The 27,756-nt window shown below is 47.6% G+C and overlaps 2 protein-coding genes across 3 annotated transcripts in view; one reads left to right on the forward strand and one right to left on the reverse strand.

Moving 5' to 3' along the window:
- On the reverse strand, positions 1-25,644 carry LOC141154082 (SLAM family member 5-like). 2 transcript variants are annotated; one of them, XM_073639520.1, is made up of 7 exons: positions 25,482-25,644; positions 19,613-19,751; positions 19,188-19,272; positions 17,265-17,588; positions 15,420-15,722; positions 13,199-13,268; positions 1-8,406 (listed from the first exon to the last, which is right to left on the reverse strand). In XM_073639520.1, the coding sequence occupies exons 3-7, from the start codon at positions 19,234-19,236 to the stop codon at positions 8,370-8,372; spliced, it is 783 nt and encodes a 260-aa protein (XP_073495621.1). In that variant the 5' UTR covers positions 19,237-19,272; positions 19,613-19,751; positions 25,482-25,644; the 3' UTR covers positions 1-8,369. The 2 variants fall into 2 exon arrangements, with proteins under 2 accessions (XP_073495621.1, XP_073495620.1); XM_073639519.1 differs by lacking the exon at positions 19,613-19,751 and having other exon boundaries at positions 25,482-25,641.
- LOC141155416 (SLAM family member 9-like) overlaps positions 25,600-27,756 on the forward strand; it is a 27,428-nt gene continuing 25,271 nt past the window's right edge. The window contains exon 1 of the mRNA XM_073642283.1: positions 25,600-25,662. The gene's annotated coding sequence lies outside the window, so the exon portion shown is untranslated. The remainder of the gene's footprint in view (positions 25,663-27,756) is intronic.

The following is a 27,756-nucleotide window of genomic DNA, read 5'->3' on the forward strand; positions in this document are numbered from 1 at the left end:
GAACGTTTAGTATATTTCTTTAATAACAGCATGCAAATAACAAAAATGCAAAAATTATCACAAATAAAGTGACATTTTGCGGTAAATCTGCCATCACGCTCGATAACAACACGTTGAGACAAGCCTGTCCATATGTCCTACTTGGAGCTATGCATATCATAGAGGGGCCAATCAATGGTTTCCATGAAGATCAATGCAGGGTTAATAGTTGCCTGAAGTAGCCCGGTGTCAGAAAAGCTGGACCTGAGATGACCAGCTGAACCTGAGATCACCAGCTTCCATTCACAAAGGGATAGTCTTCAATTCTTATTGGGACTCTATAGTATTGATATACAAAAGTGTAGATCAGGCATCAGGGTCCTCACTCATGTAAACGGGAGAAGAGGCCTAGTATGAATACTTTGTGGTTAAATGCCCAAGATGCCATGTCCAGCCACTAAAATGTTAATGTCTCAATGAAAATGGTCTAACCTCAATTTCAGCTATATACTGATCCTGAGAAGACCTCTGTGTGAATGGAGCTGTAGTGAGGATGTGCGACCACCAGTCCGGCCCAGAGAATCCAGCAGTGGTCACACAGGCTCAGTACTATTCCATTCATAACGAGACTTTGGGATCACTGTTCTCATTATCGACGGGGATTCTAGTGGTTGGACATCTTCCCCAGCAATGATATCAATTATTCAGTGCGCCAGTGCTAAATGTTCTTTATATGATAAACCCTTTAAGGTGTTCTGATAAATTAAGCAGTCTCTTCTTGCCTCAAGTAAAATTTTGAATTTGTTCATGTCAAGGTATTAATAGTAGTAACCTCTAAAAGTAAAACCGTTCTAAATTAGACCCCATTGGGTTTGCATGATGTTTAATATAAGGAGTATATGGACCTTATAGAGATTGTCCATTACATGGATAACCTGTCACGCCGGGACAGGGAGATGCCTGGTGACCAGCGTAAAGGAAGAGGGGGAAACAGGTAAAGGAAGGCCCTGACGATAGGGAGAGGGGGAAATGGTGACCCCTCAACACTTACCTAATGCTGAACCCTGCGTTCCCTATCGCCATAGAAGGGTCCGTCCCCCCATTTTCCATCACGTGCCTAAGCCCTGGCAGACCCTGGGCTTTCCCTTGGCTAGCGAGATGGGCAGCAAGATAACACAGTGAAGGAGACAAGAAGGGGAAAACACACAAACAAATAGAACTCCATGGCATTAATGGAAGACACAACATGGAGTGGGTTTAAATAATGAAGGTGCAGTGGTCCCAGTGAGGAGCAGCTGAGACAAAACCAAATGTAATCTCAGCAGATTTATTCCAGGAACTCTAAGGCTATGTGCCCACGATGCAGAAATGCTCCCGATTTTTCCTGAGCGTTTCTGCATCTCCCTGGCAGAAAAAACGCATGCGGATTGTGCATGCGGATTGTCCATGCGTTTTTCCTGCCAGGGACATGCGGAAGTGAAGCGTTCTTCACATGCATTTCTGCATGCGGGTTGATAAGCGATTTTAGCATAACTTGGAAAGTGCTTGCAACTTGGTCACACTATATAAATCCATGCAACCGGCATATATAGTGTGACCGTAAAAGAATGGTTAAAAGTAAAAAAATAAATCTATACTTACCTTCCGATGGCCCCCGGAGTCTTGCTTCGCTCCATCCAGGCTGCCAGCAGCGGTACACTGAAGGACCTGCCGACGTCAGCATCGCGTGACCCGTCACATGACTATGACGTCAGCGCAGGTCCTTCAGTCTATCACTAGCTGCCGGCATTGGAGGACGAGCGCACCGGGGGCCATCAGAAGGTAAGTATAACATTTATTTTATTCTTTTTTTTCACAGTTTCTATGGTACCAGGGTCCGGAGGAGAGTCTCCTGTCCTCCACACCCGGGTACCATCCGCACATTGGAACGCATGGAATGAGCATATACAGTGATGCGTAATCCATGCGTTTCAATGCAAGTCAATGGCGGCGAAAACGCAGCGCTTCCGTAAAATAATTGGTAGTGCTGCGTTTTTTTAACCAATGATAATCCGCAGCGGAAATTTCCACAGCATGTGCACAGCACATGCAGATTATCATTGGAGAACATGGCAGACCTTCTACCATGCGTTACTGCAGCGTTTTTGCCACTGCGGAAACGCTTAAAAAACGCATCGTGGGCGCACAGCCTTAACTCATTTTGTACCATAAGAAACAATAAACCTGCACCACTCATGTGAATGACAGCGTAGACTCCAAAGATCACCCGTGATCAACTAATCTCTGTGATCTTCTAATCCCAGACACACCACAGGTGTAGGCTGCGGCACATTTGTGGCAGTATCCCCCCTTCTACGAAGGGTCTCCAGACCCTCAAGACCAGGTTTATCCGGATGAGCAACATGTAAAGAATGAACCAATCTACCGGCATTAGCTTCAGACACCGGTACTCATTCTCTCCTCCGGACCATAACCTTTCCAATTCACCAGTTATTGGAGGGAGCTACGGACAAGATGAGAGTCGACAATTCTAGCTACCTGAAATTCTAAATTACCATCCACCATGACTGGAGGTGGTGGCAAGAGTGACAGATCAGACAAGGCAATATACTTTTTGAGCAATGATCTATGAAAGATTATGAATAAAGTAATTATTAAACCCAAGAAAGCGCTGTAAGGCTTTTTCAGATTTTCCCCTTCCAGCACTGAAAGGACTTTCTCCGGGTCCATCCAGAACCCCGAAGACGACACCAGGTATCCTAAAAAAGTCACCTCCTGTACAGCAAACAAGGATTTATTCAGCTTACCAAAGAGTTTATTATCCTGTAAAACTTGCCTGACGTGTACCTGATGAGTCCCAAAATCGGGCGAGTAAATCAGAATGTCATCGAGTTATACCACCACAAATTTGCTCACCAGATCATGAAAGATATAATTGACAAACCGTTGAATAACGGCGGGAGCATTAGTCAGACCAAATGGCATGACGAGATTTTTCTAACCCCCCTCTGGAGTGTTAAAGGCCATTTTCCACTCATCCTCAGCTCTTATTCTAAATCAGATTATAGGCCCCCCTAAGGTCCAACTTGGAAAACCATTTTGTACCAACAATCTGATTAAACAAATCAGGAATGAATGTAAGGGGATAAGGGTCTCAGATGGTAATCCGAATTTAACTCCCGAAAATCTAAACATGGATGCAGACCCCCCCCAAAAAATAACCCTGCAGCAATTCTAGAAGAGGAGGGTATGATGTGTCCCTTAGCAAAGCTTTTGGAGATGTAATCCTTCATAACCTGCCTTTCAGGGCCAGAAATATTGTATAACTTGGTTTTAGGCAGTTTTGCTCCAGGGAGCACGTTAACGGGGAAATTATAGGTACGTTGCGGAGTCAGTTCCTGACACCCCTCTTCAGAAAATACATCCTCAAAACTGTATAGAAAAAGGGGTAGGGTTCTGGTGGAGACGGTAGAGAGATTGGTATTCAGGCAGTTATTGTTACAGAAATCACTCCATCTAACTATCTCTCGGGATTGCCACTCTACCACAGGATTATGCATAACCAGCCAAAGGAGGCCTACTACAACAGGACTAGGAAGGCCTTCAAGAACATAGCACAAAATTAGTTCCATGTGAGGGCCCCTATGCGAAGATTTAGATTAGGCATAATTTGCGTGAAACACCCCTGAACAAGAAGCACAGAGTCAATAGCAAATAAGGGGATGGGTTTCGCCAGAATGTTACAAGAGAGATCATGAGTCTGGGCAAACCAAGAATCCACCATATTGGTCCCTGACGCACTATCCAAAGGGATAGAAACGTTTTCGGTTTTTGTACCTACTACGTCTGCAGGTAAGACAAACTGAGATGCAACATACAGAGGAAATATATACGCTCAGGTTGTAATTCTCCACACATCCTGAGGTCATAAATTTCCCGTAGTTTTTTTTTTTCCAGTTTACATGTGGAAGACCAGACCCCAATGAAGATACCCCTCTGACCACAAAAGAAAAACACACCCGTCTTACAGAGAACCGCAGGAGGCTCGGACCGAAAAGAGGCCCTCTCCAACTGCATGGGTTCCTCAGGACACACAGGAGAGCTTTTACCCTTAAAGAGTACTACTGGAGAAGGTGTCAACACAGGACTATCCCTGAGACGTCTGTCAATCCAAATGGCTAAAGCCATAGCGGCCTCTAATGACTCAGGAGTTTCATACAGGACCTGGGCATCCTTTAGCCTTTCTGACAGACCTGGTATCAGTGGCCCATCTGCGGAACTCCGAACAAAATTCTTCTGCTGGTCGATCCCCCTGCTGCTGTAGCTTACGTAGCTTAGACTCAGCAAGGGCCTGACCGGAGGCCTGGGAGTTGGCCAGAAGGGAAAAGGCCCAGGATTGAAGATCCCCTTGAAGTAGTGAAGCCACAATCCCTACCTGCTGTTTCTCACTCCCACAGGAAAGAGGGCACAGCCTGAAATAAAGCTTGCAGGTTTCCCTCAACACTGCAAACTTCTCACTCCCAGCAGAAAACTGGTCCAGAAGAACCACCTATGGTTTTGGGTTGGGTCTGGTTGACAGCAGAGACCACCAGATGTGACAATACAGCTTCTAATCTTAATCAGCCAGACGTTTAGATTTGTTAGGTAAAAAGAAATACACTATTGTGCTTGTGTTGACTTGTGAATGTATGAGTATTTCTGTGGCTGGTCAAGAAGGACATATGATTATTTGTATAACCCTGATTGTTGTCTCCTCTTGGGTCTGTAAACAATGAAGTTTGTTAATATGCTAATGAAATATTGTACTAAGCCACATAGATGTTGATGTAAAGAGCAGGATGGATACAAACTATGCAAGTTGATTAAATGCTCAAACAATGAGTCACGAGCCCCTTCCACCTTCATCCCTGACCCTTGACCTGTGAATGATGACCTTACACAGATGTAAATATAAACAGGGATGTCTGTAGTGCTGCAAACAGAATCAAGGAGAATCAGAAAGACTTTACAAGGAAAATGAGACACAACCTTCAGAACAGTAGGTGGATAGCATGGCGGCTCCATCCAAAGAGACACAAATTTGGATTCTACATGATTCCGATCTAAGGGTATATGGCTCGCCTTGACTGGAAACATACGGATCTGCTCCACTGACCATCAGAGACCCCATGGATACATTTGGGGAGACCAGGTTAGGACGATGAAGTCACCTGGCCCAATGGATATGTTGTTTGGGGTTGCCAGGTGGGACCCTCTGGTCGCCTGGAACCTATGGAGACATTTGGAGAAGCCAGATTGGGACCACCCAGTCACCTGGCCCCATGGTAGCTCTCGGAGAGGCCAGGGTGGGACCTTCGGCTCTCCCGGCCTTGTACCTTGATGGACAGGTAGCTTCCTAAGCTTGCCGCTACCTTCTCTCTGTGGGGTTCCGCCAGAAGCAGTGTGCCACTGGTTAAGGTAGTTGGCCCTGGAAGTCCCAAAGTCGCAGCTGTTCTATCCCAGGCGGGCCAGCGGAAGGGTGAGACTGTGTAATGTTGTACCATCTTGGGTATATACTGGGACTGTTCTATCTGTTTATTGCCTGTTTTGTGGTTCAATAAAGTATTGCCACACTGTTTTACCCTCACCCTGTGTTGTCTGAATAGTATGACTCCAACGTAAGACCCCGTGTCTTCACACCAGACCTGAGGTCTGTTGTTGCTGTTGCACAACTAACGCAGTGCCCCTTATGAAACAAGGCTGAGGCTCTTATGATTGGCTTCAGGGCTCAGGTGAAAAAAAACACATCTCTTGAACAGTGCTGGTATGGGAGGTGAGAATATGTTATTTTTATTTTACGAGGGGGACTACTTTCTTTAAAATGGAGTTGTCTAGGTATGGACAACCCCTTCAAACAGCAGATATAGTCAGGTATTATATTGAGGAAGAATGAAGAACATCTATATCTTGATTGAATTGAAACTCCCGCCATTCACCCATGCTTGAGATAGAATCTTTACATTGGGCAGCCTAGATCTGGTCAGTATTAGGAAAATACTGTATGGAGCAAGTCCTGCAGGACATCTTGCTGCATTTTTTCATTCGGTCAATGTGGTGAAAGATGTCATTTTTTTGTTTCTGTAAGTTGAGGCTCCCACCCAGGGTCGGCTCCAGGTTTTCATGGCCCCGGGCGAAAGAGTCTCAGTGGCCCCTTTAACACATACCACGATTCATGATACAGAGATACGGCGGAGAAATATATATATAGTACAAGGCCAAGATGTCACTTCTTACATTACATGAGTGATATCTATTGTAAATTCTAAAAAAGCTCAGAAACCAGCGAATCCTCGCAGAGCACAGTGCGTGACCTGGGGGGATCCAAAAGTTTTCATTTTAGACCAGACAGTGAAGTCCTCCATATAGTATAATGAGCCCCATATATTGCTCCATACAGTATTATGGGCACCACATAGTCCTCCATACAGTATAATGAGCCCCATATATTGCTCCATACAGTATTATGGGCACCACATAGTCCTCCATACAGAATGAGCCCCTTATATTGCTCCATACAGAATAATGGACCCCATGTAATGCTCCATACAGAACAATGGACCCCATATAATGCTCCATACAGAATAATGGACCCCATATAATGCTCCATACAGAATAATGGACCCCATATAATGCTCCATACAGTGTAATGAGCCCCATATAATGCTCCACACAGTATAATGGACCCCATATAATGCTCCATACAGAATATTGGCCCCCATACAATGCTCCCTACAGAATAATGGACCCCATATAATGATCCATACAGAATAATGGACCCCATATAATGCTCCATACAGTATAATGAGCCCCATATAATGCTCCATACAGTATAATGAGCCCCATATAATGCTTCATACAGAATAATGAGCCCCATATAACGCTCCCTCCATAATGGGCCCTATATAGTGCTCCCTACATAATGGGCTCCATTTAATGCTCCTTACATGATGGACCCCATATAGTGCTCCCTACATAAGGGGCCCCATATAGTGCTCCCTACATAATGGGCCCCATTTAATGCTCCCTACATAATGGGCCCCATATAATGCTCCATACAAAATGGGCCCGATTTAATGCTCCCTACATGATGGGCCCCATATAATGCTTCATACATAATGGGCCCCATATAGAGCTCCCTACATAATGGGCCCCATATAATGCTGCCTACATAATGGGCCCCATATAATGCTGCCTACATAATGGGCCCCATTTAATGCTCCCTACATAATGGGCCCCATTTAATGCTCCCTACATAATGGGCCCGATTTAATGCTCCATACAAAATGGGTCCCATATAATGCTGTGTACAGGAAAAAAATCTAATCCTTACCTCTCCTCGTACCTTGCTGGCTGCAGCTCCGGACTCCTCAGTGTCGCCGTCTTCCTGCTCTCTGCCCTGTGACACTCATAGCAGAGGGCACGCTGTAGTGACATCATCGCGCCCTCTGCCCTGAGATGTCACAAGTCAGAAGACGCGGAAGAGGCTGGAGCTGCGGGGAACGAGGAGAGGTAAGTATTCCAAGTGCCGGGGCCTTGAGCAAGCGGGGAGCTAGCACTGGGCCCCCCCCCCCGACTTACTGGCCCCATAGCGCCAGTGTCCCCCCTGCTTGCTCAGGGCCCCGGCACTTGCCCAGGTGCACCGGGTGCTGACGCCGGCCCTGCTTCCACCAGTTTCTAGGGTGGGAGTCAATTGGTCGATTGAGTTAGCTTTATCACTTTGTGCTCTCTGAGTTGTCCATATCTTTGGATGATTATGTATATCTTCTGTCAATTTCTTTTCTCTGTAAAGTTATGCGTTGTAAATTGAACTCACCACTAGTCATTTTTCGAGTAGATCTTTTTTCTTCTTAGGCAACGGCCCCACGATCAGCATTTGGTCAGTATTTTTTTTCAGGAGTTGGAGCCAAAACCAGGTGAGGAACAATCAGAGAGAAGGTATAATAGAAACAAGAAAAGCACAGCCTGCCATTCTATCCTACACGGTCGAAAAATGGATTCCCAACACATACCACCTAGATGGAGACTACAACGATGGTATTCTGGCTTCGCTCGAGTGAATGGAGTCTCAACATAAGGTTTTTACTCAAAGGCCAACTCAGAGATATGGTAGACTTCACGTTACATCAAGTCAAACTTATTGAGAGCAGCGCTCAATATAATCTTCTTTCAAGCAATTGTAGAGATCTCGTCTCCCTACAGCCAGAACTGTTGGCATCTCCAAAATGTCACTAAAGAATAAGTCTAAATGATATTAGCTTAAATAAACATATATAAGCGCGCAAAGAATTAGTACTATAGGCTTTTTTTCTTGTGTTATCGTAAATAGTAATGCAGTTCTCCGCCAAATGTCTTCATATCTGGAGGTCTACTTTATCCGCTCTAGACTTTCTAGATGAAAGACAAAGAAAAAAGGAACAGAAATCATTTTCTATTATTACTTGTTATGGCAGAAGAAAGAAAGAACTAAAGTTTCCCTCAACGAATGCCCAAGCCTGGCATTATTAACCCCTTTCCGGCCCAAGGCGTACTAATACGTATCGTGCCCTGGGCCTTATGGGCCTGATACGTATTAATATGCCCTGGCGATTTCGCCTGGACACAAGCGGTGCGGGGCGATCGCCGCCGGGTGTCAGCTGATTGTTACAGCTGACACCCGGTGCTATGGGCAGGGAGCGGTCCCGCACCGCTCCCGGCACATTAACCCCCGAAATGCTGCGATCGAAATCGATCGCAGTATTCCGGTGGCAAGAGGAGGTAAGCGCGATACTTACCTTCTGTGCCGGCGTCCAAGTCCGGATGTTGCCATGGTGACCCAACGTCATCATGACAACATCCGGGACACCAGGAGGCAGGAAGTTGCTTTGGTCATAAGCAGAGAACGACCAAAGTAACTTCTCCCTGTGCAGCGCTGACAGGCTGCATGGCATAGGGATGCCTCTGCATTCCTGTACTATGCAGCCGATTAGGCTGCAAAAAGTGAAAGTCCCATAGTGGGACAAAGTGTAAAAGTAATAAAAATGTCAGAAAATGAAAAAAATAAGTAAAAATATATTGTACCAATAAATAAATAATCTTATGAAAAAAAAATAAACCAATAAAAGTACACATATTTGGTATCGCCGCGTCCGGAACGACCTGACCTATAAAACTGTCCCTCTAGCTAACCCCTTTAGTGAACACGGTAAAAAAAACAACTAAAAAACTAAACATAAAACGATGTTTTATCATCATACCGCCAAACAAAAAATGGAATAAAACGCGATCAAAAAGATGAATGCAAATAAAAATGGTATCACTGAAAACGTCATCTTGTCCCGCAAAAAACAAGCCACAATACAGCTCCAACAACAGAAAAATAAAAAAGTTATAGCTCTCAGAATAAAGCGATGCAAAAACAATTCTTATTTCTATAAAATAGTTTTTATTGTGTAAAAGCGCCAAAATATTTAAAAAAAAAAAAAAAATATGCGGTACCGCTGTAAACGTACTGACCCGAAGAATAAAACGGCCTTATCAATTTTACCACACGCAGAACGGCATAAAAAAAGCCTTCTAAAAATCAGAATAGAAAGCGATAAAAAAATGTCACGTGCCTGAAAATGGTACCAATAAAAACGTCAAAAACAAGCCGTCACATGACTCTTTCAGCCGAAATATGGAAAAATTATAGTTCTCAAAATATGGCGATGCAAAAACTAGTCTTTGCAAAAAAATGCGTCTTTTAGTGTGTGACAGCTGTCAATCCTAAAAACCCGATATGATTCTGGTATCGCTGTTATTGCACCGACCCGAAGAATAAAGACATCTAATCACTTATACTGCAAGAGGAACAGCGTAAAAAATACTAGGGTTAGGGTTGTGCTAGGGTTTGGGTTAGGGTTGGGCTAGGGTTAGGTTAGGGTTAGAGTTGGGCTAGGGTAAGGTTAGGGTTGGGCTAGGGTTAGTGTAAGGTTAGGGTTGGGCTAAGGTTAGGGTTGGGGTTGGGATTTTTTTCAGTAAAAATAAAAGAAAAAAAAATGATGACGATATGGTGACTAATGTTGAGCGTAAGTGCTCGCTATTTGAGTTTGCATGTGGAGCTCGGGTATGCACCGAGTATTGCGGGTGCTCGAGTGACATGCTCGAGTCTCCTCCCCAAATGTTTTGCAGCTGTTATACAGCCAAAAAAACATAGCGGGGATTGCCTGCCATGCACGAGCGATCCCCGCATGTTTTTTTTTTTGGGTGTCTAATAACCGTGAAACATGCGAGTGGGGACTCGAGCATGTCTCTCGAGCATGCAGTACATGGTGCATACCTGAGTACCCGATGCAAACTCAAATAGCGATCACTTTCACTCAAGACTAATGACAACTTATTCAATATGATGACCTAATGTTATCAAATTCTGTGTTGTACCTCTGGGTTCAAAATGTTCACTATACCCCTTGATAAAATCCTGGAAGGGTGTAGTTTCCAAAATTGAGTCACTGGGGGACGGGGACGGGGGGGGGGGGGGGTGGTTTCCACTGTTTAGCACATCAGGGGCTCCCCAAATGCAACATGGCATCCGCTAATTATTCAAGCAAATTTTACAATCAAAAAGTCAAATGGCGCTCCTTCCCTTCAAAACCCTGCCGTGCGCCCAAACAGTGGTTTTTCACGACATATGGGGTTTCAGCTTACTCAGGAGAAATTGCACAACAAACTGCATGGTGCAATTTCTCCTGTTACCCTTATGGAAATGCAAAATTGGGGGCTGAAAAACATTTTTGTTGAAAAAATGTGAAAATTTTATTTTTACGGTTCAATGTTATAAACTTCTCTGAAGCACCTGGGGGTTCAGGGTGCTCACCACACATCTAGATAAGTTCCCTGAGGGGTCTAGTTTCCAAAATGGTGTCACTTGTGGGGGGTTTCCACTGTTTAGGCACATCAGGGGCTCTCCAAACGCAACATGGCGTCCGCTAATTATTCAAGCAAATTTTACATTCAAAAAGTCAAATGGCGCTCCTTCCCTTTCAAACCCTGCCGTGCGCCCAAACAGTAATTTGCCTCCACATATGGGGTATCGGCGTGTTCAGGATAAATTGCACAACAAACTTCATGGTGCAATTTATCCTATTACCCTTATGATAATGCAAAATTAAGGGATGAAAAACGGTTTTGTGGGAAAAATGTGAAAATTTTATTTTTACAGCTCAATATTATAAACTTCTGTGAAGCACCTTGGGGTTCAAGGTGCTCACCACACATCTAGATAAGTTCCCTAAGGGGTCTAGTTTCCAAAATGGTGTCACTTGTGGGGGGTTTCCACTGTTTAGGCACATCAGGGGCTCTCCAAACGCAACATGGCGTCCGCTAATTATTCAAGCAAATTTTACATTCAAAAAGTCTAATGGCGCTCCTTCCCTTCCAAACCCTGCCGTGCGCCCAAACAGTGGTTTTCCCTCACATACGGGGTGTCTAAAGTAACATTTTTGTGAAAAAAAGTTAAATGTTCATTTTTTTCTTCCACATTCCAAAAATTCGTGAAGCACCTGAAGGGTTAATAAAGTTCTTGAATGTGGTTTTGAGCACCTTGAGGGATGCAGTTTTTAGAATGGTGTCACTTTGGGGTATTTTCTGTCATAAAGGCCCCTCAAAGTGACTTCAAATGTGATGCGGTCCCTAAAAAAATGGTTCTGTAAATTTTGTTGTTAAAATGAGAAATCGCTGGTCAACTTTTAACCCTTATAGCTGCCTACTAAAAAAAAATTTTGGTTCCAAAATTGTGCTGATGTAAAGTAGACATGTGGGAAATGTTATTTATTAACTCTTTTGTGTGACATATCTCTCTGATTTAAGGGCATAAAAATTAAAATTTCGAAAATTGCAGAATTTTCAAAATTTTCCCCAAATTTCCAATTTTTTCACAAATAAACGCAAGTGATATCGAAGAAATTTTACCACATTCATGAAGTACAATATGTCACGAAAAAACAATCTCAGAATCAGGAGGATCCGTTGAAGCGTTCCAGAGTAATTACCTCATAAAGTGACAGTGGTCAGAATTGTAAAAATTGGCCCGGTCATTAACGTGCAAACCACCCTCGGGGGGTAAAGGGGTTAAAGAACCACTCCTCCTCCCATCAAAGTCTTTATCCTCTTAATATATTGAAGTCATATTATTATACAGCACTGTGTACTTACAATTGCTCATTTTGCCTTTCTACTCTGCTAATTCTTCTCTTTCCTCTGCTCTATGTAGAAACAGGAAGTCTCTCGTCCCTGCAAGACACATGTCCCTATGTCCCTTTTCAACTTCTGACCCGGCTGCTCCCTCCTCCCCCTGCCATAGACTTTTGCAGTGACTTACAACTTATATAGAGAAAATTGATCTCCTGTTTCTACATAGAGCTTAGAAGCATTCAGCTCGTCAGTCTTTAATCACCTGGTGTCATAGACCTAATGGAAAAGAGAAGAATTAACTGGGTAGAAAGGAATAACGAGCAATTTTAAGCGCAAAGTGCTACATAATATGATGACTGCTAAACAATTAACAGGCTAAATACTATTATGGGAGGAGTGCTTCTTTAAAATAGCCTCCCTCCATCACAGTGCCATCAATATTGCCTCCGGAAAAATGAAAGCAACTGTGCCCAAGAGTACCAACTAAAGCACCCAAATCAGTGAATGCCAGACCAAATGAATACTAACCACGAGACCATCTGAAAAACACCAGCTGTGCCCCTGATCTTCACCACTGCTGGGAATTGTGATGAATCCTCGGCCAAAAGGACAGCAACTTTATACTATTTTGGCAACTTTATACTATGAAATTTACCATTTAGCCAGGGTATATGAATACCCCTTCCAAAGCTGACCACTGACTTTAGGAGTGCACAGTCTGTGGACTACAAAACCACTTGTGTGGCCTTCAACCATCTGGACACAGATGTACCTTTTCCGTAAGCACTACTGGGGTACTGTGGAGCTAGCTGTGGGACCACCAATGTCGGGATCATCTTGTTCTCTTTATACCCACAAAGGAGTAGATGAGGTGAAGAGTTAGTCATGAAGGCATGTCGCTTTCGTTTTTGTAGTTCCTAGGAGTTTAGAAATGCTAGGCCCTCTCCGACTACAATGGAGAGGAACACAACTACTGGAACTAGAGAGTCAAATATAAGTAACAGATGATGAGAAGTGAAACATTACATACATTGTGACCAACACTGTTATTCCAGTGATCACGTACACATCTACACCGGCTCTCCGACCCGCACATGCATCTGAAACAAAAGATTTAGAAACAATTAATGTATAGGGATGACAAAATTGATTTGCGCTGCCTTGGTCCAGTGTCCAGTACGGTTCTCCATGGCAGCCGGTCTTCACACCTCTAGCGCTTGTTAGGCCTTGTGGAGTCAAGCGGAGCCTAGAAATTGAAAGTGGCGAACAGGATGCTGGATGCAGAAGAACGGCTGCCATCAAGAACTGGACGCTGGACCAGGGCAGCTCAAATCAAATTGCTCATCTCTACTAATTAATTATACACAATACATTTCCAATGTGATCTTGGTTCATTTAAAGGAGTTACCCATCCTGAAGATTAGCTGTAGGCAGCTACAAATTCCCCTTCAATTAAATAAATGATCCTACGGAATGCCCCAGAGTAGAAGCCGTTCTCATCGGCAGTTCCTTCAGTTCCTTGTCTTTGGTAACAGCTGGCGTCACCCTCCATTATATCAGTTAAAGGCTCTTTAGGATAATTCCTATCATGCCACCAGCAATCCTTCCTTCTGACCAGATCTCCGACAATACTGCAAATAATTTATGACTTTTTGGGCAACATTTCACTTTTTACTAACATTACATGAAACTTGTCAGAAGGTTTTTGCCAAACCACCACCATTATCTGATGAACAGAATTATCTTACAGTCTACAAAGGTGTCCTCGAGTGTGTCATACACTAATGAGATCTTTCAAGTCAAGGAAAAAAGAACACTAGCAAGTAAAGTCGATATGTGCACAGCCCACACCTACCATAATTGGTTTGATAAACAGGAAAGTAAATCACAAGACGCCTAACAGAGTCTGAGCATACATCGCTGCTATCCAATTCTTGGGTATGCATCTTTGCAATCTGCTGATGTAAGTATTGTTGTGATCTTATTGTGCACTTATTACAGCAATCTACTTCTGGTGATCGCATACCTGCGATCTACTTCCGGCACATGTTGTCGTGATCTGCTCCCGGCGCACACGTCGTCGTGATCTGCTCCCGGCGCACACGTCGTCATGATCTGCTCCCGGCGCACACGTCGTCGTGATCTGCTCCCGATGCATACGTCGTCGTGATCTGCTCCCGATGCATACGTCGTCGTGATCTGCTCCCGATGCATACGTCGTCGTGATCTGCTCCCAGCACACACGTCGTCGTGATCTGCTCCCAGCACATACGTCGTCGTGATTTGCTCCCAGAACATACGTCGTCGTAATCTGCTCCCGGCACATACGTCGTCGTGATCTGCTCCCAGCACATGCGTCGTCGTGATCTGCTCCCAGCACATGCGTCGTCGTGATCTGCTCCCAGCACATGCGTCGTCGTGATCTGCTCCCAGCACATGCGTCGGCGTGATCTGCTCCCGATGCATACGTTGGTGTGATCTGCTCCCAGAACATACGTCGTCGTGATTTGCTCCCAGAACATACGTCGTCGTGATCTGCTCCCAGCACACACGTCGTCGTGATCTGCTCCCAGCACACACGTCGTCGTGATCTGCTCCCGGCACATACGTTGTGATGATCTGCTCCCGGCACATACGTCATGATGATCTGCTCCCGGCGCACACGTCGTCGTGATCTGCTCCCAGCTCATACGTCGTCGTGATCTGCTCCCGGCGCACACGTCGCCGTGATCTGCTCCCAGAACATACATCGTCGTGATCTGCTCCCAGAACATACATCGTCGTGATCTGCTCCCAGAACATACATCGTCGTGATCTGCTCCCAGAACATACATCGTCGTGATCTGCTCCCAGTACATACGTCGTTATGATCTGCTCCCAGAACATACGTCGTCGTGATCTGCTCCCAGCACATACGTCATCGTGATCTGCTCCCAGCACATACGTCGTCGTGATCTGCTCCCAGAACATAAGTCGTCGTGATCTGCTCCCAGCACATGCGTTGTTAGGATCCACTTCCGCTGCAAGTGTTGTTGCAATCTACTTGTGGCACACCCACTTCCGCCATATGAGTCATTGCGATCTACTTCCAACGCATGTATCCCTGTGAGCTACATGAAATGATGCGGGGAGTATCTGCCCTTGCTGCTGTATTATATTTAGTTACAGATTTACAGCTCATAGATGAAAAGTTGTAAAGAACCCATTGGGGTAACCATTGCATAACATTATTTTAATCTTTGAAACCTCACCTGAAACGTAGACATTATAGATCTGTGCACAGCCACCTCCATCCGGTGGGAGTATTACTGCTCTGTAGTCTCCATTGTCTTTGGCAGATAGTTTGGTTAGGGTCAAGGAGCCATCGTGAGACCCCATCAGCCTTCCATTATACTGATTTCCTCGGGGATCAAAGTATCCGTCTGGTTTTGTTGTAGCGAAATGGACTCCAACTGGTCTTTCCCAGAACCAGTTCCCAACGTACTTTTCTTCAACTTGTAAAGTAACATTTCCTCCAACCTTGGCGGACACATTTTTGCTCTTGCCGCATTTATCTGTTCAAATCACAAAACACGTAATTCACCAATATCAGGACTTTTTTGGTTTTATTATATCTCCAGACCATACTTTTATTTCTTATGTTATTTTTTCACAACTTTATATTCATCAATATTCACTTGTGGAGGGAACTTTTTCTAGGTTTCATTTTCTCTTTTTATTTACTCACATAACAGAATGAGGGAGTCTGTGTCATTTTTAACTCTTTTACGAAATTGGACATATAGGTACATTTAAAGTCATCTACCCCCACCCCCCTTTTGATGCAGGCTCCTGCGCTGAGCCCGCATCTTTCCCAGTACACGACAGTTGATTTGATCTGCTGTCGTGTGCCTCTAACAGCCGAGGGTGAAATCGCGATCCACCCGTTGCTGTTAACATGTTAAATGCACCGGAAGCGCGTCACAACCACCGACCATTGGCACCCCGTCACGTGATCGAGGGGCACCGATGGTTTGGCATGACAGATGGGGGTCTACAGAAGACCCCTGTGCTTGTGATTGCAGATCTCCTACTATGTAGATGATCGCAGCAGCTTCAAGTCTCCTAAGGAGACAATTGAAGCAAATAAAAAGTAGGAAAAAAATGTTTTAAAAAATAAAACAAATAAAAAGATTCAAAATCACCCTTTTGCCCCATTCAAAAAAAAAAAAAATACATGTTCAGAATCGCCCGATCTATGAAAATATAAAGTAAATTAATCCGATCGGTAAACGACGTAACGAGAAAAAAAATCAAAAACACCAAAAATTAGTTTTTTTGGTTGCAACAACATTGCAATGAAAGGCAATAAAGGGCGATCAAAACATCATATCTACCCCAAAATGGTATCAATAAAAATGTAAACTCGGCAAAAAAAAAAGCCCTCACCCAGCCCCAGATCCCGAAAAATGGAGACGCTACGAGTCTTGGGAAAATGGCGCCATTTTTGTTTTTTCTTACAAACTTTAGTTTAAAAAAAAAAAAAGAACCTATACATGTTTGATATCTGCAAACTCATAATGACCTGGGGAATCATCAGTATTAGCATTTAGTGAACATGGTTAAAAAAAAAGCCCAAAAAACAATTGATGAATTGCACTTTTTTTGCAATTTCACCGCACTTGGAATTTTTTTCCCCGTTTCCCGGTACACGATATGGTGAAATCAACGGTGACGTTCAAAAGGACAACCCATCCCACAAACAAGGAAAATCAAAAGATCGTGAAGGGGTTAAAGATCCAAACGATTCTTGTCTGTATAGCAATATAAACCTATGACATTTAGTCTAAAACTTGGCGCCACTTCAATGGTCTTTGTCAACATCGTGGTTACCCCACTTCCCGCCGAGGCTGGGCTTTACAGGGAAGCTAAAATGTCAAGTCCCTGGCTGCCATAATGACCCATCGGAACAATCACATCATTTCAATGGTTAAATAGCAGCGGCTGCAGCTGACTCCGGTCGCTGGTGTTAAGGACAAATGTTGGCTCCATACAAGGGGTCCAAATACAGACCGTATCATTATGACTTGGTCATCACGCGATAAATAATACTTTACCTACGATGCTGAGGTTATAGGTTTGTGAGCAGTCGTCCTCATCCAATAAGTATATTGTCGCTTTCATGATTCCGCCATCTTCCTTTTTTACATCTTTTATAATTATGGAGCCATCGCTGGTCGCGTCCAATCTGTTTGCATAAAAATCTTCTCGGATCTCAACTTGACGACCAGGATATGATGTGGCGATAAGAACCCCGCGAGAAGTCACCCACAGGATTTTTCGAATTTGCTGTGCCTCAACCACAGACACCTGCAGAGTCACCGGTTCTCCTAACACGGCAGTCACTTGGCCGGTTTCTTCACAGTGCTTTGCGGGTAGAACTGTCAACACAAACATTTCATTATTGCTGAAAACCTGGAGGGAAAAAAAAGCCGCCATAACTCAGAAGGAGATATTTCTCATTTTCATGGTACTGTCCAGTTCTGCTTCAATGCCTGCTATGGTCAGGATTACCAATCTCCTCTAACGTCACTATTATAAGGTGCTAGATATTGCTATAGATACTCCCTGCCATCACAGGCAACACTCATCTGCTACTGAGACACGTCTCTGTGCAGTCCGCTACCCGGCACTCTGCTACCCGGCACTCTGCTACCCGGCACTCTGCTACCCGGAACGCGACACCCGGCACTCCGCTACCCGGCACGCGACACCCGGTACTCCACTACCCGGTACGCGACACCCGGCACTCCGCTACCCGGCACGCGACACCCGGCACTCCGCTACCCGGCACGCGACACCCGGCACTCCGCTACCCGGCACGCGACACCCGGCACTCCGCTACCCGGCACGCGACACCCGGCACTCCGCTACCCGGCACGCGACACCCGGCACTCCGCTACCCGGCACGCAACACTCCGCTACCCAGCACGCAACACCCAGCACTCCACTACCCGGCACGCGACACCCGGCACTCCGCTACCCGGCACGTGACACCCGGCACTCCGCTACCCGGCATTTTCTGTAGTACAGTAATTCTATAAGGCGTCCAATTATATCACTGTTCATCTATGAAAGACATGGTTAACTCTGATCTGCCAATGGACGACCCGCTACATGCCAACAGCTCACACCTTCAGGTTTTTTCTTTGCAGTTAGTATGCTTGAGTGCATATAAAAGGGTGTGGCCGCCCTTTGTCTGGGCTGGGACGCTGATCCTGCCTCGGTTTTATGCTTGCACCAGGGATCCAGTCTCTCTGTCCTTGTCCATATGTATGTCACTTGACAAATGGTAAGGTTTTTAATATTAGAGTTAGGACTGTCCCACAAGGGATGCCGTGACGTGGCGGGACAGCTTTTACATTATTTTGATCAAAATTATGTTAACTAAATACCCTTTATTATTTATTATTTTTGCACTGTACGATTTATATATTTACTTTTAGTCATTTGGGTATTTTTCTTGTCTTTGGTTTCTCTATGCTAACAGCTGCCTGCGATAGCCCAGAGAAATCCTATTTGGGGATCCCCCGATTATAATGTCAATTTGACCACATAAGTCATAGAAAAGGAGACTGTCTTAACCGACCACCTATTATTAAAAGAGAAGGTGACTATTTTCCTGTTGCCTTTGATTTTCCGTTTATGGAAGAAACTATATGAATCGGTGGTAAAAGTTTAATGTGAATTTACACAGAGGTAAAGTTGCGGCAGAGCTCTGTGATTTTTGCCAGTTTTGATTTTTTTAAAACCATGACCGAGCAAAGCTATAGCTATGGCATTGGTGAAATTCCTGAGTCTCCGGAAACACAGCAGCAGAGCGGGCTACACCGTGTCCTTAACTCTCAATAATTTCTATGGGACCTAATCTTCTAGGTCCGTCTGGCGGACAGGATCTGGAAGCCATTCCCATCTTGCCTATGGGAGGCTCAGAAAGGAATAACCCTTTAAGTATGTAGAAACAAAATGATGACACTCACAGCACTGAAGATGAAGAAGTATTATGAGCCAGCACAAAAGATCTCTCATTTTTTTCTTCAGTTTTTCTATGCGACTGAGCTCAAACTGAAAAAGAACAAAAAAAAAAGACAACCATTAAGGTCCCTTATGGGGTTGTCCATTGAAAACAGGTTGTCAACCATCCCTATATAGGATGGATGATAACTTTCTGATCGGTGGGGGTCCGACTGCTGGGACCCACATCGATTGGCAGGGCATGGATATTTTATCCCTCATGGGGCACTTATCTCCTTTACAAAATGGAGCGGCAGGTCAGAAGCTTGATGGTCGCCCCATCCATTCATGAGTGCAGAGCTCAGCAATAACATAGGGAATGAATAAGGCAGAAGGTATTGCACACGGGCTGCCCCTCCACGGTAACACATAAAATATATAAAACACATACCTCTCAGCACCCACCTGGATCCAGCGCCGGCACAAGGATAGAAAGCAGTGATGTCTCCGTTCCATCAGCCGCCCGACCGCTGCAGCCTGTGATTGGGTGACTTTGAGCGGTGCATAATCATAAAACAATCTCACAATGCCTGAAAAACACATGGTGTGCACACGCCCTTACTCCAAAGTTATCTAGCAAATAAAGTATACGGCAAGCACAAGGGGAATATGTGGGGACACCGCAAACACCCCAGACTTGTGTACATGGGACATCAGTAGTCAGAGCCCCGAGACAGCGAGCGCCACTCATACCGGCGCCCCGAGACAGCGAGCGCCACTCACACCGGCACCCCGAGACAGCGAGCGTCACTCATACCGGCACCCCGAGACAGCGAGCGTCACTCACACCGGCGCCCCGAGACAGCCAGCGCCACTCACACCGGCGCCCCGAGACAGCCAGCGCCACTCACACCGGCGCCCCGAGACAGCCAGCGCCACTCACACCGGCGCCCCGAGACAGCCAGCGCCACTCACACCGGCGCCCCGAGACAGCCAGCGCCACTCACACCGGCGCCCCGAGACAGCCAGCGCCACTCACACCGGCGCCCCGAGACAGCCAGCGCCACTCACACCGGCGCCCCGAGACAGCCAGCGCCACTCACACCGGCGCCCCGAGACTGCACTGGAAAAAAAATTCCAAGTGAGTAATAAAAGCAAAAAAAACCCAAAAACCTGATTTATTAAATATACTATAAAAATGACAGGGCAATAGAATACTCTAGGTCAGTACGATTAGGCAAATACCAAACATGTATAATTTTTAAGTGTAAAAAAAATATATTTTTTTAAAATATATAATCTTTGCTTGTGACTCCATTTTCTGAGGGCCGTAACGTTTCCATTTTTCGGGCTCAGGGGCTAGGTGGGGCTTATTGTTGTGCCCTGAGCTGACGTTTTGATACCATTTTGGGGTAGATATGTTTTGATCGCCTCTTGTTGCATTATTTGGTGCAGGTCCGTCAGCCGAAAAACAGCAATTCTGGGGTTTTGATTTTCCTTCTTGCTACGCCATTTACCGATTGATTTAATGACATTTAGATAAATTGAACTGTTCAGATGTAGTGTGTTTCGTTTCATTTTAAATAGAGGGGATTTCAACTTTTGTATTTTTTAATTCATTTTTTTGTAGTGCATTTGTTATTCCCATCAGAGGACTTGATCTTGCGATCGTCCGATTGCCTGTCCGATATACAGTGATACCACAGCACTGCTGTCATGGCAACACTTTGACCTTGTACATCATATGTTGTTAAAGGGTTAACTCCTTCCTTGTGTTTTTGCTCTTTCTCTATTTTTCCTCCCCTTCTCACAAGAGCCACAACGTTTTTTATTTTTCTGTCCCCGTTCCTGTACGAGGGTTCCATTTTTTTGGGGGGGACAAGTTGTCATTTTTCATTTTACCATAAAATGTATAAAAAGAAAAAAGTTATTCCACCATCGTTTTTGGGTTGTTTTTTACAGCAGCCGTTAAATGACTGGGTCACACAAAATCTGAGACGTTTTTCATTAAAAAAAAACCTTAATTTTGTAAAAAAAAAAACTTGAAAACCGTTGATGGAGCTGTGCCCGGGATTCCCTGAGCCGGGGCTTCTCCGTGCCCAGGCTCCTCCGTGCCACGGCTTCTCCGTGCCCAGGCTCCTCCGTGCCGCGGCTACTCCGTGCCTAGGGACCTCCGTGCCTCGGCTACTCCGTGCCCAGGCTCCTCCATGCTGGGGCTTCGCCGTGCCCAGGCTCCTCCGTGTCCTGGCTCCTATGTGCCGCAGCTTCTCCGTGCCCTGGGTCCTCTGTATCAGGGCTTTCCTGTGCCCTGGCTCCTATGTGCCGGGGCTTCCCCATGCTCTGGCTCCTATGTTCCCTGGCTCCTATGTGCTGGGGCTTCCCCGTGCCCTAGCTCCTATGTGCCGGGGCTTCCCCGTGCCCTGGCTCCTATGTGCCCTGGATCCTCCGTGCTCTGGCTCCTCTGTGCCGGGGCGTCCCCGTGCCCTGGCTCGTTGCTGGGGCTTCTTTGTGCCCTGGTTCCTCTGTGCCGCGGCTTTCCTGTGCCCAGGCTCCTATGTGCCGGGGCTTCTCCGTGCCCTGGCTCCTATGTGCCGGGGCTTCCAGTGCCCAGGCTTCTCTGTGCCCGGGCTCCTCTGTGCCCGGGCTTCCCCGTGCCCGGGCTCCTCTGTGCCCTGGCTTCCCCGTGCTCCTATGTGCCCGGGATTTCCTGAGTCCTGGCTCCTCTGTACCGGGGCTTTCTTGTGCCCTGGCTTCCCCGTGCCTGGGCTCCTATGTGCCGAGGCTTTCCTGTGCCCGGGATTGCCTGTGCCCTGGCTCCTATGTGCCGGGGCTCCTCCGTGCCCTGGCTATGTGTCGGGGCTCCTCCGTGCCGGGGCTTCTCCGTGCCGGGGCTTCTCCGTGCCGGGGCTCCTCCGTGCCGGGGCTTCTCCGTGCCGGGGCTCCTCTGTGCCGGGGCTCCTTCGTGTCCTGGCTCCTCCGTGCCCTGGCTCCTCCGTGCCCTGGCTCCTCTGTGCTGGGGCTTCTCCGTGCCCTGGCTCCTCTGTGCCCTGGCTCCTCTGTGCTGGGGCTTCTCCGTGCCCTGGCTCCTCTGTGCCCTGGCTCCTCTGTGCTGTGGCTCCTCTGTGCCGGGGCTCCTCTGTGCCGGGGCTCCTCTGTGCTGTGGCTCCTCCGTGCCCTGGCTCCTCTGTGCTGTGGCTCCTCCGTGCCCTGGCTCCTCTGTGCTGGGGCTTCTCCGTGCCCTGGCTCCTCTGTGCCCTGGCTCCTCTGTGCTGGGGCTTCTCCGTGCCCTGGCTCCTCGGTGCTGGGGCTCCTCCGTGCCCTGGCTCCTCTGTGCTGTGGCTCCTCTGTGCCGGGACTCCTCTGTGCTGTGGCTCCTCTGTGCTGTGGCTCCTCTGTGCTGTGGCTCCTCCGTGCCGTGGCTCCTCTGTGCTGTGGCTCCTCTGTGCTGGGGCTCCTCTGTGCTGGGGCTCCTCTGTGCCGGGGCTCCTCCGTGCCCTGGCTCCTCTGTGCTGTGGCTCCTCTGTGCTGTGGCTCCTCCGTGCCCTGGCTCCTCTGTGCTGTGGCTCCTCCGTGCCCTGGCTCCTCTGTGCCCTGGCTCCTCTGTGCTGGGGCTTCTCCGTGCCCTGGCTCCTCTGTGCCCTGGCTCCTCTGTGCTGGGGCTTCTCCGTGCCCTGGCTCCTCGGTGCTGGGGCTCCTCCGTGCCCTGGCTCCTCTGTGCTGGGGCTCCTCTGTGCTGGGGCTCCTCTGTGCTGTGGCTCCTCCGTGCCGTGGCTCCTCTGTGCTGTGGCTCCTCTGTGCTGGGGCTCCTCTGTGCTGTGGCTTCTCTGTACTGGGGCTCCTCTGTGCCCTGGCTCCTCGGTGCTGGGGCTCCTCCGTGCCCTGGCTCCTCGGTGCTGTGGCTCCTCTGTGCTGTGGCTCCTCCGTGCCCTGGCTCCTCTGTGCCCTGGCTCCTCCGTGCCCTGGCTCCTCTGTGCTGGGGCTTCTCCGTGCCCTGGCTCCTCTGTGCCCTGGCTCCTCCGTGCCCTGGCTCCTCTGTGCTGTGGCTCCTCGGTGCCCTGGCTCCTCTGTGCCCTGGCTCCTCTGTGCTGGGGCTTCTCCGTGCCCTGGCTCCTCTGTGCCCTGACTCCTCTGTGCTGTGGCTCCTCTGTGCCCTGGCTCCTCTGTGCCCTGGCTCCTCTGTGCTGGGGCTTCTCCGTGCCCTGGCTCCTCTGTGCCCTGGCTCCTCTGTGCCCTGGCTCCTCGGTGCTGGGGCTTCTCCGTGCCCTGGCTCCTCGGTGCTGGGGCTTCTCCGTGCCCTGGCTCCTCGGTGCTGGGGCTTCTCCGTGCCCTGGCTCCTCGGTGCTGGGGCTTCTCCGTGCCCTGGCTCCTCGGTGCTGGGGCTTCTCCGTGCCCTGGCATCTCTGTGCTGGGGCTTCTCCGTGCCCTGGCTCCTCCGTGCCCTGGCTCCTCTGTGCCGGGGCTTCTCCGTGCCCTGGCTCCTCTGTGCCCTGGCTCCTCCGTGCCCTGGCTCCTCTGTGCTGTGGCTCCTCTGTGCCGGGGCTCCTCTGTGCTGTGGCTCCTCTGTGCTGTGGCTCCTCTGTGCTGTGGCTCCTCTGTACTGGGGCTCCTCTGTGCCCTGGCTCCTCGGTGCTGGGGCTCCTCCGTGCCCTGGCTCCTCTGTGCTGTGGCTCCTCTGTGCTGTGGCTCCTCCGTGCCCTGGCTCCTCTGTGCCCTGGCTCCTCCGTGCCCTGGCTCCTCTGTGCTGGGGCTTCTCCGTGCCCTGGCTCCTCTGTGCCCTGGCTCCTCCGTGCCCTGGCTCCTCCGTGCTGTGGCTCCTCGGTGCCCTGGCTCCTCTGTGCCCTGGCTCCTCTGTGCTGGGGCTTCTCCGTGCCCTGGCTCCTCTGTGCCCTGGCTCCTCTGTGCTGTGGCTCCTCTGTGCCCTGGCTCCTCTGTGCCCTGGCTCCTCTGTGCTGGGGCTTCTCCGTGCCCTGGCTCCTCTGTGCCCTGGCTCCTCTGTGCTGGGGCTTCTCCGTGCCCTGGCTCCTCGGTGCTGGGGCTTCTCCGTGCCCTGGCTCCTCGGTGCTGGAGCTTCTCCGTGCCCTGGCTCCTCTGTGCTGGGGCTTCTCCGTGCCCTGGCTCCTCTGTGCCCTGGCTCCTCTGTGCTGGGGCTTCTCCGTGCCCTGGCTCCTCTGTGCCCTGGCTCCTCTGTGCCCTGGCTCCTCCGTGCCCTGGCTCCTCTGTGCTGGGGCTTCTCCGTGCCCTGGCTCCTCTGTGCCCTGGCTCCTCTGTGCTGGGGCTTCTCCGTGCCCTGGCTCCTCGGTGCTGGGGCTTCTCCGTGCCCTGGCTCCTCTGTGCCCTGGCTCCTCTGTGCTGGGGCTTCTCCGTGCCCTGGCTCCTCTGTGCCCTGGCTCCTCTGTGCTGGGGCTTCTCCGTGCCCTGGCTCCTCGGTGCTGGGGCTTCTCCGTGCCCTGGCTCCTCGGTGCTGGGGCTCCTCCGTGCCCTGGCTCCTCGGTGCTGGGGCTCCTCCGTGCCCTGGCTACTCTGTGCTGGGGCTTCTCCGTGCCCTGGCTCCTCTGTGCCCTGGCTCCTCTGTGCCCTGGCTCCTCTGTGCTGGGGCTTCTCCGTGCGCTGGCTCCTCGGTGCTGGGGCTTCTCCGTGCCCTGGCTCCTCTGTGCCCTGGCTCCTCTGTGCTGGGGCTTCTCCGTGCCCTGGCTCCTCTGTGCCCTGGCTCCTCTGTGCTGGGGCTTCTCCGTGCCCTGGCTCCTCGGTGCTGGGGCTTCTCCGTGCCCTGGCTCCTCGGTGCTGGGGCTCCTCCGTGCCCTGGCTCCTCGGTGCTGGGGCTCCTCCGTGCCCTGGCTCCTCTGTGCCCTGGCTCCTCTGTGCCCTGGCTCCTCTGTGCTGGGGCTTCTCCGTGCCCTGGCTCCTCTGTGCCCTGGCTCCTCTGTGCTGGGGCTTCTCCGTGCCCTGGCTCCTCCGTGCCCTCGCTCCTATGTGCCGGGGCTTCTCGCGCTATTGTATTGGGGTGCGCACAATGTTTTGATCGCTGTTTATTGCATTGTTTATGGGGGTGAGGTGCTGCTGTCAGACGGTTCTGTGAAAACCCAGAAGGCCCATTTGCCATTTTGCACTTTCTCTTCGGTTCTCGACACCATTAATAAAAGCGGAGGAGAACGCGGCAGCGAATCGCATATAAACCGTCACGTGAAGAGGGCCAGCCGTGCAAATCTACTGAATCCCTACAGGGAGCCCATCACATGCAGAAGTGTCCGGGGTACAGCCGCTGTATGGAACAAAAGGTGGAGATAACTGTCACATCTACAGCACAGGAGCGTCATACTCACTATTCCCGTCTGACGCCGTCAGGACACTGTACCAATAATCCTCCAATCACAGCACAGTACACTGCTGCGCTCCAGCGTGAAACGCAAATGTAAATAAATAAGGGACTTTCCCAGCTGCGAGTTACCAGCGTGCTCTTCAAGCTGGAACGCAAAGGTCCTCCTGCGGAGCAGGCGAGACGGAGTAAGATTTGGGAACGTCTGTATAACAAATACAACTGAAAAGTAATGCTACACTGCCACTTAATGGTCGAAACGTGTATTGCAGTGCCTCAAATGTACTAAAGGCTTCACTTAAGATTGTACAGATTAAAATGCAAAAGATATTTATATATGAACATATCTCTCTCTAGGTATGTGTGTATCTGTATGGGTAGATATTTGTTATCCTATGCACACATATATATACACACACATACACACACGTGTATCTCACTAAATTAGAATATCATCAGAAAGTTCATTTATTTCAGTTCTTCAAGGCAAAAAGTGAAACTCCTATATTATATAGAGTCATTACACACAGAGGGATCTATTATATAGAGTCATTACACACAGAGGGATCTATTATATAGAGTCATTACACACAGAGGATCTATTATATAGAGTCATTACACGCAGAGGGATCTATTATATAGAGTCATTACACACAGAGGGATCTATTATATAGAGTCATTACACGCAGAGGGATCTATTATATAGTCATTACACACAGAGGGATCTATTATATAGAGTCATTACACAGAGGGATCTATTATATAGAGTCATTACACACAGAGGGATCTATTATATAGAGTCATTACACACAGAGGGATCTATTATATAGAGTCATTACACACAGAGCGATCTATTATATAGAGTCATTACACACAGAGTGATCTATTATATAGAGTCATTACACACAGAGGGATCTATTATATAGAGTCATTACACACAGAGGGATCTATTATATACAGTCATTACACACAGAGATCTATTATATAGAGTCATTACACACAGAGGGATCTATTATATAGAGTCATTACACACAGAGGGATCTATTATATAGAGTCATTACACACAGAGGGATCTATTATATAGAGTCATTACACACAGAGGGATCTATTATATAGAGTCATTACACACAGAGGGATCTATTATATAGAGTCATTACACACAGAGGGATCTATTATATAGAGTCATTACACGCAGAGGGATCTATTATATAGAGTCATTACACACAGAGGGATCTATTATATAGAGCCATTACACGCAGGGGGATCTATTATATAGAGTCATTACACACAGAGTGATCTATTATATAGAGTTATTACACACAGAGGGATCTATTATATAGAGTCATTACACACAGAGGAATCTATTATATAGAGTCATTACACACAGTGGGATCTATTATATAGAGTCATTACACACAGAGGGATCTATTATACATAGTCATTACACACAGAGGGATCTATTATATAGAGTCATTACACACAGAGCGATCTATTATATAGAGTCATTACACACAGAGGGATCTATTATATAGAGTCATTACACACAGAGGGATCTATTATATAGAGTCATTACACACAGAGGGATCTATTATATAGAGCCATTACACACAGAGGGATCGATTATATAGTCATTACACACAGAGGGATCTATTATATAGAGTCATTACACAGAGGGATCTATTATATAGAGTCATTACACACAGAGGGATCTATTATATAGAGTCATTACACACAGAGTGATCTATTATATAGTCATTACACACAGAGCGATCTATTATATAGAGTCATTACACGCAGAGGGATCTATTATATAGAGTCATTACACACAGAGGGATCTATTATATAGAGTCATTACACACAGAGTGATCTATTATATAGTCATTACACACAGAGCGATCTATTATATAGAGTCATTACACGCAGAGGGATCTATTATATAGAGTCATTACACACAGAGCGATCTATTATATAGAGTCATTACACACAGAGGGATCTATTATATAGAGTCATTACACACAGAGTGATCTATTATATAGAGTCATTACACACAGAGTGATCTATTATATAGAGTCATTACACACAGAGGGATCTATTATATAGAGTCATTACACACAGAGGGATCTATTATATAGAGTCATTACACGCAGAGGGATCTATTATATAGAGTCATTACACACAGAGGGATCTATTATATAGAGTCATTACACACAGAGGGATCTATTATATAGAGTCATTACACACAGAGGGATCTATTATATAGAGTCATTACACACAGAGTGATC

Source organism: Phyllobates terribilis, unplaced genomic scaffold (genome assembly GCF_046119375.1).
Source record: "Phyllobates terribilis strain yellow unplaced genomic scaffold, ASM4611937v1 Scaffold_7__3_contigs__length_470593459, whole genome shotgun sequence".
Lineage (NCBI taxonomy): Eukaryota > Metazoa > Chordata > Amphibia > Anura > Dendrobatidae > Phyllobates > Phyllobates terribilis.

Bases quoted from the DNA above. Each gene is read 5' to 3' on its own strand.
- LOC141154082 (XM_073639520.1), bottom strand. From the start codon at position 19,236: ATGAGAGATCTTTTGTGCTGGCTCATAATACTTCTTCATCTTCAGTGC. The intron at 17,589-19,187 runs GTGAGTGTCATC...TTGTGTTGACAG, and splicing joins ACTTCTTCATCTTCAGTGCT to TTCTACCCGCAAAGCACTGT. The intron at 15,723-17,264 runs GTAAAGTATTAT...TGATTTGAACAG, and splicing joins CTATAACCTCAGCATCGTAG to ATAAATGCGGCAAGAGCAAA.